Genomic DNA, 16,407 nt, shown 5'->3' with positions numbered 1-16,407 from the left:
GCCATATGAAAGATCAAATTCACCCAAACAGAAAATTTAACTGCTGACAAATGCTATTTTTAAAGGAGAAGACATTTAAGTACTTTTCAATTAAGGAACAGGGAATACTTATCAAGTCTTGACAGTGACACTTTAAAAATCTTGGGTTTTGAGTAAGCATTACTGTACTTTGTATAAATATTAACAGACTGTTAGGTTAAGCAACATAAAATTAATCAAAGTTGACCCTGATTTCATGCCCTCTATTAAGGGAAAAAAAATAATACTAACATTTTTATTCTGGTATTCTATGACTTCTGCAAAAAAAGCATTGTGGAAGAATGAAGAAACCAGATAGGGACTTTATTCCCAGAAAAAGGATCTAGCAAGATTATGTATAACACTGCCATCTGGTGATTGTGCAATTATACAGTTAAAGAATGAAAAGCTGGTCCCAACTAAATGGGATACTTCAGTTACCAAGGTTAAGAGATAGCAGAGCATCCTTCAGAGACCACTGTGACTATTTAAAGTGTTTTTCTGCTCCAATATACTTTGCTTTCTATAACTGAAGGCATTCTTCTGTACATCACTGGCTATTTGATCTGTTGCTACAAGATGCAGTATGTTATGAAAACTTTATTCTGAAGACATGGATCACAGAAGAAACTTTCTTCAACCATCCCTAAAACAGAACTACCCGTTTATCTGTCTGTGATGACTGATCAATTAACTCACATGAAGGAAGTAGTGCACATGGATTTGTTGAAGGAATCAATATGAGAAAGTCACACAGGAATTCCATAGAAGTAGGAATCACTATTTTTCTCACAAGAGGAAGAAAACTGAAGTATCTGTACTATTATAGAAGAGAACACAAACAAGTGAAAGAGCAATCTCACTAAGAGACAGCTGTCAGTACTGACTTCTTCACAAAACACTCAAGAAATTCTTAGAAACAGACAGTCTATTCAAACAGTACAAAAGCAGTTTTGCTATACTTCCATTTGTACTGGAAAAAGCAGAGATACGATGGATATTTTAAAGAAAGCATAAAATACAACATTTTCCTTCTAGGTATTTGCAAACTAAAGCCTTGATTTAAAAAAACCTAAATTTATCCCAGGCAAACAATGGAAGAAAAACATTCCTGCAAAGTTGTGAGGAACATCAGACAGATAGTCAAAATCCTGGAAATAAACTGATTTATTAGTTTTATTACTAAGATTTAAAAAATCAGACAAAGATCACCAATAGTAATGTGATGATGTAGGCTATCTGTTTTCTCATATAATTTCAAGAATTATAAAATCCTGTGCTTATAAATTAGTAGAGAATTAAAGAAATCTGGCATAATTAGCTGACAAACCCAGTGCAAAAGCTACCTCAGAAAATTGTCCAATGTATTTTCCTATGAAGTACCTGAAAGTTTACAATTCAACCACTCGCTAAACTTTACACCAGTAACTTCCAAACAAATTCCAGGAATCTACCTGGCAAATCCTTGGTAAACACAATATCCATCCCACTGTGTTTCTAAAATACATGGGTTTAAAAAGTTTTAGGGACAAGGATTAGTTTTCATAGCCACTGTTTATCAAGGTGCTTTGTATGTGAAAACAGTTTTGAGCCTGCTGCCTTCAAAAGATTCAAGAAGTGTTTGCTTTTGCAACTACTTTTTCCTTATATCACAGTTCTTCAAAAACATTTTGTCAAAAAAACACAGCTGTATTTCCCTACACATTTTTAAAATACATTATTCTTATAATAAAAAAAAAATTTGTAATCTCCTAGAGTATTGCAGAATCAGTTTGTATTTATTATTTCAGTTTCAAGAATTTAGATAGAGAACACATTTTTATCTGTTTACTACAGTATCCAGAATATTGTCAGCACAATAAAGTAGTAATGAGAAACTGGTTAATTAGGTATAAAAATATTTCTATTAACTTCAGAATTTCTAAAGCCTTTAAAACTGACTACACACAAACATCTGTGGTAATTACATTAGGTCCTGAACAACTTCATTTAACTTCTTAAAAATAAATCTATTGAAATATAGGTACAACTCTGTCAGTAGCACACAGGGTTAGCTTATCTCCTCTAATTAAATTTTTAATTTGCCCTTGAAGTACATACTTTTAGAAATAAAAGTAAATGCTAACCTGGACTAATAAGAGGCCCAGCTTGGAGAAATATGTGTCATGTTCTTTTATGTCATTAATCTGCTTCATCAATTCCAGAAAAATTTCAATAGCTCCTTTGCTGACCATTTTTAAACGGAGTACTTCCTTTTCAGACATGACTTTTATAGCTGCCATGCAATAGACAAGAGCTTCATGGTTTGTTTGTAGGTCTTCATTCCACAGAACCTGCAACAAATAATCTAAAAGGAAAATTATCATTCAGAAAGTTTAATATCAAAATTTATATTTTGTACAATCCAGTCATTAAAGAGATTAGCAACTGAAAAACACCCTCAGATTGAACTCTTACATTTCTAATAAGTGGGCTAGAAAAATTGGATATTTGGACTGAAACCAAGAAACAATTATTGATGAATGAGAGAATGGGCCCGACTTTTGTTCTCCTAGACTTCAAGAACCAATGTAAGCTGTAAACACATAGCAGGAATCATTGAAATTCTCAGTCAAGATTTGCAGAAGTTATTGTGTGTGCCTGGAATTTTGTGTACTTCCCACTACTTCATTAAAAATCAAATGTCTTAAAGCATCTCAAACGGAGCACTAAAAGGCACAGGGGCCTAATCCAGCTCTCACATTTGAAACCTGTTCATAGTCTTTTTAGGTTTCCTTTTCATGTAGGTGAAGTTGACATAGAAGTTTTGTTTTGTGCAACCACTGTCAGACATCTGAAATGTTAAAATTTACAGTTAACACATGGCCAAGGTATCTTTTGCAGTCAAATTGAGACATTCTAAATTTAGTGGGGTATCTTAAACAAATGAGTAATCCTAACCAACATTATACTTTTAAACTTCTAATAACTGATTCAAAGAGATATTTATTTCTCTTTATTTATTTCTCTTCATTTCCTATTCAGTTCCAGTTGAATAAAAACATCTTCCTATATCATTAAACTGAAGAGATTTAAAATTTTTTTTCTGTCTCAACTGAAGCTGTGGGAAATGGTGTGTGTGTGTATATATATATATGAATGAAGTACACACTCTAGGTTCTTGTCCAAACTCCCACCCTCACCAATTAAATCACTTGGGTTGTGGCAATGTGAGAACTCAGTTTCAGGTTCCTGCTCTGCACAGTATCAAACAGGGTCTTGAACAGTAGTTGTCAATTCTGGGATGAAGGATTAACTTATTTCTTCTACTGGAGCTGCTGCACTGCACACAAACAGTTCACAAGGACAGAAGAGGAAAAATAAAATAAAAAAATTGAATCTATAACCCAGTGACTGTAACAGGGATCTGGGCAGTTGTGATTATAGGCCAGGGTCATGTCTACTTCTGGGACAAGGTGGGTCCAAAACACAAAGAGTGAATAAACAAATAACACCTACCAATGCTCTTTCCTTCACTAGTTTTTAAAATACAGGGAAAGAAGAGCAAGTGAATGAGAATGGAAATGAGAGAAAAATGAAAGAAAAGTGAATGAGAATGGAAATGAGAGAAAAATGCAACTTGCTCAAATGCTGTGTATGATGCTGATCTCTACAAAACTGTACTTTTCTGTATCCAAAGTCAATCCTGTTCTGTTTCCTGTGAGTCCTTTCCTTGCCACCTGAAAGGCATGTCTTCATTTCTGACAACAACTGTGTGCTAAACTTTAAGACCATGAACACTCTCAACTATTCAAGCAAATATACACATATGCCTTAACCAATACAGATGCAATAACTGCTTGCAAGATCAAGACCTACATTAATAAAACATACTAAGGTTTTAATGAAAGGAACGACTTTCCATCAATACTGAGTATCATTTGCACACTTTCATTTTCTTAATATTTCTCATATTTGCAAGGGGTGGGTGGGTGTGCATGACACAAACACTGCTAAAAACACAAAAGATCTTAAGCCGTTACTGACAGTTCTGTAAAACCTTTGGCTCAATGTGAAGCAGCAGCTATAAGAAAATATAAAAAAAACAATGACTATTCTCAAGATCCTCCCTGATGATGGCCAATACCACAGTCAGCATTATCTCATTTCTATAAATTTGGTGCAGACACAGTTTGAATTCTATAGATAGTTTTGATAGTAAAAGGTTTTAAAATCGTAAGATTCAGGGAATTAGAAAGAAGCTAAACTTAGTGGGGCCCTGGAAAAATGTTAAAAATACACTCTGAAAATGTTAGACTTTGTGTTTGCCAGATCATGTGAAATTGCACCTGCGTAAGCAGTATATGATAAATGATATAATTGTTAGATGTGATGATTGTTTAGTAATTAAATATAATTATTGTTTAATCATAGGAAGAATCATGAGAAACTATGTTAGAAGTTTGAGGGGGACCACGAGGAGCCCATGCTTGGATGAAATCTATGTACACAATAGAACAATATAAGTTTAATAATTAACATGAAAGTTATATAACAATAGAATAGAAAAACATGTCCATCCCGAACCCATGTCAGGAGTCAGATTTGGGTTTGTACCCCTGACACCCAGAGCTCTTCAATAAAAGCACCTGCATATAATCATTCTCGTGATGATGTGTTTCTGAACGCTAACATTTTTGTTCCACAAATCTCAAGAAGGATCCACTGGAGTTTGAGAAGGTACAGAGAAGGACTTAAAGAACAACTGAATGACACAATATCTGCTCAAAGAGCTAAGAGGCTCAGATGCCCCAGTCTGGAAAAGGAGAAGACAGAGATATGTCATAAGACCGCCTTTTAAAAAATCCTGAAGGTGAAAGGTAAACTGACTGTACAAACTCTTATAAATCCTGCAAAACTACAAGCATGGGGATAAAGAAAAATGTATAGATTTAAAATAGCACACAGAGAATTTCTGGAAATTGTTCTATGACATCATAGAGGGAGACAGAATCAGAAAATCCAAAAAGGCAAACGAATGAACAAAAGACATAGAAACTAAAAAGGGATTAGGCAGGGATGCACCATCCAATGTCCCTAATAGAACAGAAAAGTTCTGGATGCTGGAGTAGTGCTGGGTAAGCAGATCACAAAAACCACACAGGCTCCTGTGCTGCCCCTAAACAGCATTCCTCATCCTCATCACTGCTTAGACACAGAATACTGGACTAGACCAACCATCAGTTTGACCTAGGCAGGCAATTTTTAGTCTTTCTTCAGAATTTTTAATTCTCAAAATGTTTTTTCAAAGATAAGCAACTTTAACTGTTGAATTTCAACATCTAACTTACAGATAAGAAAGTATACATACCCAATAATGTATCATTTTGAATGATGAAATAATTGTTTTCATTCCTACAAATTTTAAATGCTAGCTTGCAAACACTAACAAGATTTTTTCCATCTACTTTCATCTGCAAAGAAATTAAAAGACATAAAATCACAACTAAGATCTGCATGCAAAAACACATCTAACATTCTACAAGTTCAGATACCATGGCATACTTGTATTCTCACAGAGCTATTAAATTACAGCTTAAATCCTAACAACACACTAAAACAAACTGAAGATACATGCAGAATTAAAGGAAACTGAAATAACCTGAAACTCAGGTATTTTAAACTCTATTTAGAGAACTGTGCTGGCTTTAAAATAACAGTTTTAAACTTTTAATGTATTAATATAAACAGGTAGTATATCAATAACTTGCAGGATTGTTTTCTACAATTCCCTTACAAAGTAATTCTGTATGGAAATCAGTGGTTTGGCATCTATGGCCCTACCAACAAAGACCTCCAGTACAACAGTACATGTCATACTGAAATTTACTCTCAGCTATCAGAAAACATGATCTTATGATGAGAGATTGTGAAAGGGAAGGAAGGGTGGCAAAAATACAATGACATCTCTCTTCCTTTTCTCTGCACTTCAAGGGCAATTTCTTCTAAGTTCATGCTTTTTGGAAGATTATACAGAAAAATGTCTGTAAAGGAACCTTTCCTTTTAATAAGCACCACTTAACATCTCTGTGGTATCTGAGTATGTAAGTGTATCTTCTCAATAACATAACTTACACTACCTTATAGGAGAACACAACTCCCTCAACACACACACACATTACCCAGATGCCTACAACACAATGTTAGTGGGCATCCTTTCACCAGTGACTGTCCATACATGCTTTGCAGAACAAAGAAGTTCTGAAGCACAACATTTAATTGAGAGTTTTAACCAGAAATATTAATGCAAAAGATTATTTACATTCACTCACCTTCAAAAAAAAAAAAAACCCTCTACTTTGGTATTTTCAGAACAAGATCAAGATATTATTCAAAAACAAAGCTTCATTTCCATGTGTACATTTTATAATCATTGGGTTTTTTAAATCCCTGCACGTGTACCCCGGTTTAGAACACTGTGCCTTTTCCATGCCTATACAATATTCCTGCCACCATACACCAACTATTCTATTTTGTGCTCCTCCTTCCTCCCCCAGATGTAACTTCTCTACAGAAAATAAGCTACAAGTGCTGATGTAGATGGACAGCAGACTAGTATCCCTGAGGTAGCAAACTGTACTTAGGGAAGAGTTAGTTTAGACACAGTTTACAAGTATGAAATGAAAAATTAAATGCAAGTTGTAATTCATGATTTTGAGCTTCACATTTTACCAAAGAGCATTTCAAAACACTTACAGCCAGAATAATCTTTGCCAGCTTCAGGGAAAGTGGATCTGAATCAATGTCTACAAGTTTATATAATGTCTTCAGAAGGATGTTTCTTCTTTTAAATCTTTTTCCAAGCATATTTCCATCACCCAATGCTTGATGGAGCTTGGTACAAGCTAGACAAAGGTGTTCTATATTGTCTTCTCCTTGAAGGGCGTAGGAAAGGAGAGAAAAAAAACTAATTATCAGTGCCACTTTATCCAGAGGATCTCAATACATGAAGACACAGAAGAACAAAATAAATAACAGGTTGCACAACAACAAAAATGAGACACCAAATAAATGTCTTCACATGCTAATGTGATACCCAGAAATAATTTTATTCTGCTTTGTCAAAAAAAGGAGACTCAAGCTGAGAAATCATTTAGCCAAAAATTAAACTCACCTTTGATTCTTAATAATCAGATTGACCAAATGTCTACCAGGAAACTGTGTCTCTGAGAACATTCTTTAAAGCACTCCACTCAACATTAGATGTGAAAAAGGGATCATTATGGAGCATTTTTCTCCCCATATACCTAACTTTATATATCAAACCTTGCTGGGATTAAAAAACGTGCAAGTAAAGACTTGCTAGAACTCTTCAATGTAGAGGTGCAAGACATATTTGAGTGGAATGTTGTCCTACTGACAAAAAAAGTGATCTGCTTCCTCACTCAAGTCCCTGAGACTCTGTTTAAAATATACAAAAATAAAACCAAATCACAAAAACTGCATCTCAACACAATGGAATCATGTACATGTCTACAGAGAAAAGGAGAAGTCTTGTCTATTTTTAAAATTGAACAGTGAGATTTTTTAAAGATTTTCTTACATTTGCCTTTTTCCATAAGGTGACACTTACAAAGCCCCATGTAAATCCACATGAACTGGCAGTATAAACTGCATTTACTCAGGGTGTATTTCACAGCTGAAATAAAGTCATATTCAAGGAGGCAAAGCACTTTTGATGAAACATGTCTGAGGCCCCTACCCTGTAGGCAGATTCAAGGACTGATCTCTCAGGATGAGAAGTGCCTGGAAGCTCTCAATTTGCAATCATCACACTCAAGGAACAGCAATGACTATTCCATTTCTACTCCCATCGTGACAGAAAATGTAACAAAATTTAGCATGATTCTAAATGCTCCGCTCCAGTAAGCTGTTAAACAGGAGTGGCAAGGAACCAAAACTGAAAGGTCTTACACTCCATTTCATCAAAATTAACAACAAAAATTATTCATCACTCATCCCATGGGGAATTTTAAAGCTTAACCTCCTGAGTATTGGAAGGTAACAAAATTAATTATTTGTTCCTCTAGAAAAAGAGACTTTAGGGTTGTTTTTTTTTGTCACATTATAACACAACTCAAGTACATCATACTCAGAAGAATTTAGGCAATAAATAAGTTCCAGGTTAACTCCAGATTTGTTTTTGCATGGAAAGGCTTCTGCAAATACTTTTGCATCAGGAAGGTGAAGAAAAAGGCTTCTCTATTAATATATGAAAAACTAAATGTGACCTAGGTTCATGTGCAGGGAATTAGCTAAAAGGTACAAAGCAAATGACTGCACACAAAATTAAAAAACATTAAATTACCAAGAGACCCACTCAAAGCATCTCAATTATGGAATTCTAACATTCATAAGAATTATGCAGTAAACAGTCCAAAGAAAGCAATATATCACACAGTTGCAGGAGGCAATGATGCAATTCAGTTACAGTTTGTGTTAATATTCAAGAAGTAGCAAACCTCAGGTCTTAAGGTATATGTAGTACTACATTCAATCAGCTGGTGAGAAGGCATCATTAGATAATGTCATCTATTATTAGAAAAGCTAGGCCATAATCAGGTTTTGATAAAAGCTAGAAAAACCCCAATACACTAACCAAATCAAGTGAAGACTGAGGAAAAGGGGCATGAAAACTGATTTTCCTTAGCTACATTCATGACAAGGGAAAGACATGATTAGATTTTACCTCTAAATTTTATTTTGCTTACAAACAAAGAACAGCTCACCATGCAAAACTGTAACCAATGGCTGATATTTGACAATCTTGGCATTAAGCAAGGAAAATGTGAAGTTACATAGCTGTTTTCAAATTTCCTGATCACTGTTGTCTATACATCAGTGACAGACGTGGGAATGAGAATCCTGTCTTTTTTAAACAATAACAAATATTGGGAATCACTTAGCAGTGTACAGCTGTTTCATACTCATGAACATCTGCAAAATTAAGCAAAAAAAGTTCTAAGCTGTACCATGCTACCACAAACATTGCTAAAGATCCTGTAAAACAGAATTACTTGTAAAAACAAATCTACTTTCTATATTCTCATCATTCAAATAAATACAGTATCTACAGAAGGCAACTGAACAACTTTTCCAATGCAAAATGGATTCCAGAGTTTAACCTTTCAAACTATACTTAATTTACTCAATTTTGCTTCAGTATTCTGAGTCATTACATACTTTTCTGGCACATCTAACACTTTAACCACAAGTGGAAATTTTCATTAAGATTTCCTTGGTTTTTTAAAATGGATTGAGACCTTCAATACAGTCTATGGTTAAAGCAGTGAATCTGTGCAGTACTTATTCTTAAAAATATTAGCTCAACATTGACCGCTAAGCTTGCAGAGCTATGTTGTCTAAAATAAGGTAATTTAATCAGACAAGGTTCACACTAAACCAGTTCTGGGGTTTTTTACAGGATCACAGAATGGGTGAAGTTGGAAATGACCTCTGAAAGTCATCTGGTACAACCCCTGTGCTCAAGCAGGGCCACCTAGACTGCCCAGGCCAGTTTTACACGGTGAAGTCACTGAACATATGGAAGCATAAAAGGCCACATACTCCAATTACTGTTGTTATTTTGTAGTAAACAAAAATGAGTCCCATGCTTCCTGCAAGAAACAGTACAGAAAACAGACCCTTTCAGAGCAGTGCTACCCACTTCTTTCCAGTTCACGCAGAATTGGTAGAATCCTTGTATGCCAGAAGAAATCTTCCTCTTCCCATTCATTTATTCTTGTTTCATCCTTTACGCCTTCAAAATACATTCAAAACAAAAGCACACATTCAGTGAAGGTTTCACTTTCTACAATAATAAATAACTACAAATACTTTATTCATTAGTCAGAAAAAAAAATCTAAAAATGTCACATTTTGCTATATTCTGGGTTATTCTATGAATTAAAGATTTTCTTTCTATTTACATGTTCTCAAAAACGAACATTTCAAACAAAACTAGATGGATAAGTGGTTTGATACGTAAAGCTGTGTTATAAAGTTTTGTTTGCTGACATTAATGGTTCATTTGATCACTGAATTGGAAGGTAATGACTACTTAAACATCAAAGTGTCCTACTATTTCTCAGCTCTGTGTTCACGTGACAGCTTATTATTTGTTCCAAAAAAATGCATACTACAGATAATCCTCTAGGATTGCAGTATTTTATCTAGTACATATGCATGATATAACACTAAGCTTGATTAACTGACTGGTCAGTTAGGGAAAAGTCCTGTTAGTTATTACATCCTGTTAGCAATTCTAACTACTTCATGCAATTAGTTTTGCAAACTTCATGACTAAACTTTTATAAAATGTATGTTTATTCCTATTCCTCATTGCATTCAGCAGTTTGTCACACAGCCACCTCTGAAATGAGTAGTAAACTATAGATATGTGAAAGATATTTTGCCTCCAAAAAAACACATCAGAAATCTTGAAGACAACTAACTCCCACTGTTCTTGGCCACCCTCAGCCAAATACCCGTGTGACTCAGAAAAAGCTACTTTCCATTATCAGAAACCTTGTCCACTTCACAAAGGAAGTTTTTAAAAATATTTAAGTTTTTTTTTACTTGGCTTCAAAAGAAAATACAAAAAAAAATTGTATCACAGACATCAAGGCAAAAGTTGGCAGACCTGAAAACCAGTGGACTAGAATTTTTCTGGGAACAAGACTGGGAGCATGGATCTGTTTTCAGATTGGACAAGGAAGATGGTGAAAACACAGTTAATTAAAAAATGGAATCAAGGATTCACTTTCATATGGAAGCAGTATCACTGGGAATTATTCTGACATGCTGAACATCCTTTACACCTCCACCTAGTATTTTGTGAAGTGACAAAATTCTGGCCTTGACCATTGGGCCACTACAGATGGAGAGCCAGAGCTTCCATGAAACTCAAGATGTAAAGGATCTAACAGTTGCTTACAAGGTGCATGTAGGCATGTGTTTGGAGTTCAAGATTGGGTTAAGCTCTTTATCTTGCAGGCAAGCAAAGTTGTTATAAAGACAGGGTCTGGTCTGTTGATTTGTTTTTGCATTGAGGTTTTTTTAATAGGGAAATAAAAGCCACACAACTCTACTAAATAAGAAAGCCATTAAGACTGGATTATACATATTTCTTTAAGTCATGGATTTGTCTGAAAATGTCTCCTGTTGTTCATTACTAGCTCTTGCACTTAAAGGACAATGTGAATTCCTAAGAGAAATATGAAGGAACACAAAAACTACTATACTGCCTGAAAACACCAATAATAAGAGGTTTGCATCACAAGAACAGTATCTCAGACCTTAAAACAGTGACTGCATACTGCCACTACTTGGAACAGTAAAACAATTTAAAACTTCATATTTTAAAAACTTGCTCTTTAGAAAATAGCCTAAAGACTAGTTTTTTGGTCTATATTAACTGTCTACATTTTACACACAATTAATCTATCAAATATACCTATTTCAAAAGATTATAAAAAATGCTGCTATTTCATAAGTAATACACTATATTTGATATATACATATTATATATAAGTGCATGTTATTAGCAAATATTGTTATTCTTATTATTTTGCATGGCATTTTTATTTTCTAGATCAAATGAGCTGACCATCTTATTTAAATTGATGAGTGGCCTAATTAATAAAACACTATGCAGTGTTTGCAATGAAGTGAAAATTCTGCTCTGGATAATGTAAAAGTACAGCTGAAATAAGAACACTACAGTAGTGTGCACACTTCCTTCCTGCCACACAACCCACATATTGACTCAATTATTTCTTTTATTTTCTATCTGTAGCTACCTCTCCTAAACTGAAGGATGGAACTGACTTTTTAACTACACATATACTTAACTTCATTAGTCAAGAAATAGAAAACTTTGGGCATGCATTTGCAGATAGAGACAAACTTCTCACTTTTAAAAAAAATTACCAAATCCATTTAATTTTCAGTTCAGAATGAAAAGAACAGATGCTTTTTTGTACTGCTCTGCTTCACTTGTCTCATATTCATCAGTAGAATACAGCAAACTGAACGTCATAATGGTATAATTTAAAAAAAGTAATTATGCCTTATATCTAAATAAGGTATACCTTATATCTAAATATAATTATCCCTTATACCTAAATAAAAAAGAAGATAATCAGCTTTTACTAAACAAGTGAGAATGACCAGACAATACACGACTCTAAAGTAAAGCAACATTACTAAATTGTGTCTCAGTCCTGGGAGATTTTTTAAGCTGCTGATGAAAAGTTAGGGTACTAGCTGTATTTAAAATATTGCAGAAGCTGTCCAGAACTTTCTAATAGAGCAAACCACAATTCAACAGAAAAAATACTCAAGTCAAAAAAATGCAGCAAGTTCAAGTTGGTTGTCTCCGTTTTTCATAGGTCTTAACTGCTGCTTTGCATTCTGGTCAAAAAAAATCACTAATCAGTCTACATTTATTGGTTGCTGTTTTTAGCATGTAAATACAAGAGCCTTAGCAACACTGAGCTTTGAAAAGCTGAGTACTGCCTGACTTATAATGTTTAGCCTTTTCACTGAATACTGAGTGGCCACGAATAGATCAATATTAAAACAGTCTACCTCCTCTCTAAAATGTCAAAGCATAAACACAATTCATATCAGAAAATAGAAATAATTTGTAAATGAACACTCCACCCAGAATCCCATTGTAGAGAAGAAATGATGGAGAATTCCTGGTGCCATCCCCTTCTTTACTGTGGGATAAAAGATGAAGCATGCACAAACTGAGGAAGCTACATAATGTTAAAAAAGTAGACTTAGAAAGAAACAATCCTAAAAAACACACTGTATATTTTCAGTAACATCAATAAAATAGCACAAACAAATTAAAAGGCTTCTAAGTGTACTAACTTGCATGACATGGTAAATACTCTCTGCTCCTCAGAAAGAAATAAGAGCAGAGCACAATACAGCTTTTGCCAGAATGATCTAGAATAATAGAATTTCTCATTTCTAGAATAATAGTAATAAAGCACAATAATTGCACAGTAGAAAGTTCAGGTTTCTATACCAGACTCTCAAATACGCACTTGTGATGTATGAAATGTGCCAGCTATGAGGAAATATTAAAGTCTGTTATGTAAAATTAGCAAAATGCATCCCTACAGAGCAATCCAAAATCTGCTTCTTCAGATAATACAGGCTGGCATAATTTTATTAGTTTCTGTGCAACTGTGACAGATTACAAAAAGTGATGGGCAAATAAGGTATTAATGGATTGGCAGATTCTTAAGCCTAGATATGGGAAAAGCAAATAGAAAATACCAAGAGATATTTAAAGTGAAGATCCCTGGAATATTGTTTCTCTTCACTAAGAACAGTAAAACCCAATATATCTAGAAAACCAAAAAATATTGTTCAGTGAAAAATAAAGAACAATACCGGCAAATCCCAAGAACTACATTATTTCTATTTGACTGCATTTCACATTTTTTGAATGGAGATGAAATCCCTTGTACCTGTTACTCTTCTCTTCTGGCCTGAAGTCCTCAGCTGTGATGACTTTTTGCCAGGCTCTTCCATCTGGTCACTACAAGATGCAGTATGAACACACAAAAGCATTATCAGAAAACTGTCTCAAAATGCTTGCTCTTCCACATGCATTGAGTTGTGCATATTAATAGCTAATTGGAAAAGATTATGTTATTTTACTAAGTTAGTAAGTTAGCTGTTCATTAAAAGTTACATGTAAATACAACCTCCTCCCCTATGTATTACAGAAAGCTCCTTCAGAAATACTGACATATTCACACCACAAGAGGTCACCATTATGGAACACAAAAACTAGGCATTTCTGCTTGCTCAATAAAATGAAAGATGAACCAAACTAAATTCAAAAAGAGACAATTTCTATTTTACCATCAGCTTCATTAAATGAATATAAAACTCAACTAGCTTAAAAATGTAAGTTCATCCATTCACAGGACAGTTTCTTTTTCTGACAGGATTAACACTTTTATAATATTTAATGAGAAGATCTTTCAAAGAAACAAACACCTGAGTAACCTTAAAAGTATATATTAGAATTTCTGTGTGTGCCAGTGAATTATTGCTAACTGTGTAGTGATCACTAGTTCTGCCAGTACAATAACAGGTATGTTGCCATTTTATTGTTTTACAAAGTAATGCCATAATTCCTGCTGATTTTATGGTCAGTCCTTCTTTGGACAGAGGAAACTACTACATCTATAATAAATTTATTTATTTATTCTAAATAAATAGTTTGCCTAGCCACATACTCAAGCAGCACTGATCTAAAAGAAATATACAAGATGTAGACTCCCTGCTATCAAACCGGAATCTTTTCTCCTGTTTAATCTTAAAACAAGTCTTAATCTATGTTTTCTATTCTCAATGTATGTTTAATTTAACACTTCTTATTCCATTTAAAGTCCATGTACCAATACAACCTAATCTCCCGAACTCCATTCTAAAGATGACAGTAGTGTGCTAGCAATGTTATTTAATTTTTTTAACCAGGTAATTTAGTTATTCTAAGGCTTAAAACTAAACTGTTGTTTAAGTAGTTTGCTGGATTGGTGCCTAAATTCTGTCTGTCAGTCCAGACAGAAGATATAAGTTAACCTATAAAAAGATGGAGACAAAATAAAAGACAAAGCTCTTGCAAGATCAGTTCCCTGCAAAAAGGACTGGATAGCTCACTGTGGTCAGTGAGAAATTTCCCAAGCAATCACATCACAGAGGACCAGTTGCTTCATTACGGCTAAGAATGAACAGTGCTTTATTTTTACAGCATGAGGACTTAAGTGCTCCAAAATCCAAATGCTTACACAAACTACCTTGAAATTAGTTCAGCTCACATATAGCAATTTCTACTCCTCTGGGGAAGCAATACTTTAAAAAGTAAAAAAAGACAAGTGTTTACCTCCCTAAAATTGTCTGACATCTCTATGAAAGAAGGGGCTTAGAGCACGCATTACAGACAGTTCAATCTATTGGTAGAAACAAAAATTTGATTCCATTTCTGTGAATGCCTTGTCCTACAAACTTTAAAAGTTTCAGAAACGTTTCTACAAGTTTCAGCCATCTCTGAAATCAAGACTACAACTTGAAAACATACTAGATAAGCAAGAGAACAACTTCAGTCACCGTATATTAAACATAGCTATATTCAGAAATCAGTACCTTCAGAATTGTGTGTGTAGGCATGATGACAATACATGCCTATATGAATACAGATGTTAGAATTCGCTTTCCTCAGAGAAAGTGTTTTGTAACTATATTCTCTCGGTGCCTCTTCCCTGAAAATGTAAATCCAGGATGAATCCAAGAAACTCAACAAAGACAATCCTATGAGTTTTGTTGGAAGCAAAAGCAAATTAATATAAAAAAGCCACTGAAGCAAAGGATGAGTTAACTTACCAGAGAGAAACACCACATGTGTGAGATGTAGAGTAAGACCATGTCAAGAATAAGACCATGTGTGTGAGAAGAAGTTGGGCTGGAATCTGTTGTTTTTTAAACACCAGTATCAACACCAGTATCACTAGTTTAGAGACTTAAATTAGTAGGAAAGCAAATTGTTCTGTGAATACCAGCAGTAGAACCATCTATGCTCTTGGGAAACATCCTCGTAAGTCACCCAAACTTCCATTATTTTCAGAAAATGAATACACTGAATACCTATATAATTGGGAATGGTTCATGAGCAGGCTTATCTTTAGGGAATATGTACAATTTAGGAATTCTGTGAGAGATTATAAAATCCCTTTACGTGTCTTTACCACTCTGTCAACTTCATTTTAGTTACACAGACTTTTGGTTTGTTATCTTTACATTTTCATTTAGGATTGAAATTTAAATAGAAGTACCTTATTAAGAACAATGCAGTTAAAATATAATCAACCAGTTACAAAAAATAAGTCACCTACTATTGAAGGGAACTGGCTTGTCAAGAGAGTGGTTGCCTTGGAAACAAAGTCAATTGGCAGAAATCTGATCGTCTGATAAGGGCCTCATCAAGAAATCAACTGACAGAGGCTCTGATGATTTACAGAAGAAAAGGAACTTGGCAACTGGATCATTTTTGTCCTTCTCATATAAAAGAAATCATAGTAGCCTCAATGAAGAACACTGCTCTCATGAATGTACACAGAGTGTGAGGACTTCCAAAAAGAAAGTGAGCCAGTACTGGAGCAGTGTGGTGAGGTGGGTTGACCTTGGACAGATGTTAGGTGCCCAATCACACCACTCTTTTCACTCCCTGCCTCAGCAGGACCAAGGGTAGAAACAAGACGGAGAAAAACCCACGGGCCAAGACAAAAACAGCTTAATAAAACAAAAGCAAAGGCCACTTGC

The 16,407-nt window shown here is 34.5% G+C and overlaps 1 protein-coding gene across 7 annotated transcripts in view; it reads right to left on the bottom strand.

Annotated features, from left to right (window-relative positions):
• The window catches only part of ARMC2 (armadillo repeat containing 2), a 70,527-nt gene that overhangs the window by 36,747 nt on the left and 17,373 nt on the right, over positions 1-16,407 (bottom strand). For all 7 annotated transcript variants that reach the window (XR_013181331.1, XR_013181332.1, XM_077175179.1 and 4 more), the window contains 5 exons: positions 13,548-13,618; positions 9,725-9,817; positions 6,754-6,932; positions 5,369-5,471; positions 2,145-2,365 (listed from right to left, as the gene is read on the bottom strand). Coding sequence is in view for 5 of the 7 variants with exons in the window: in XM_077175179.1 (XP_077031294.1) it covers positions 2,145-2,365; positions 5,369-5,471; positions 6,754-6,932; positions 9,725-9,817; positions 13,548-13,618 (667 nt within the window). In the remaining 2 variants the exon portion in view is untranslated. The remainder of the gene's footprint in view (positions 1-2,144; positions 2,366-5,368; positions 5,472-6,753; positions 6,933-9,724; positions 9,818-13,547; positions 13,619-16,407) is intronic.

The sequence above is a fragment of the Agelaius phoeniceus genome, chromosome 3, assembly GCF_051311805.1.
Source record: "Agelaius phoeniceus isolate bAgePho1 chromosome 3, bAgePho1.hap1, whole genome shotgun sequence".
Classification (NCBI taxonomy): domain Eukaryota; kingdom Metazoa; phylum Chordata; class Aves; order Passeriformes; family Icteridae; genus Agelaius; species Agelaius phoeniceus.
The sequence above is the reverse complement of the archived record's forward strand: the minus strand, read 5'-3'. Positions and strand labels throughout refer to the sequence as shown.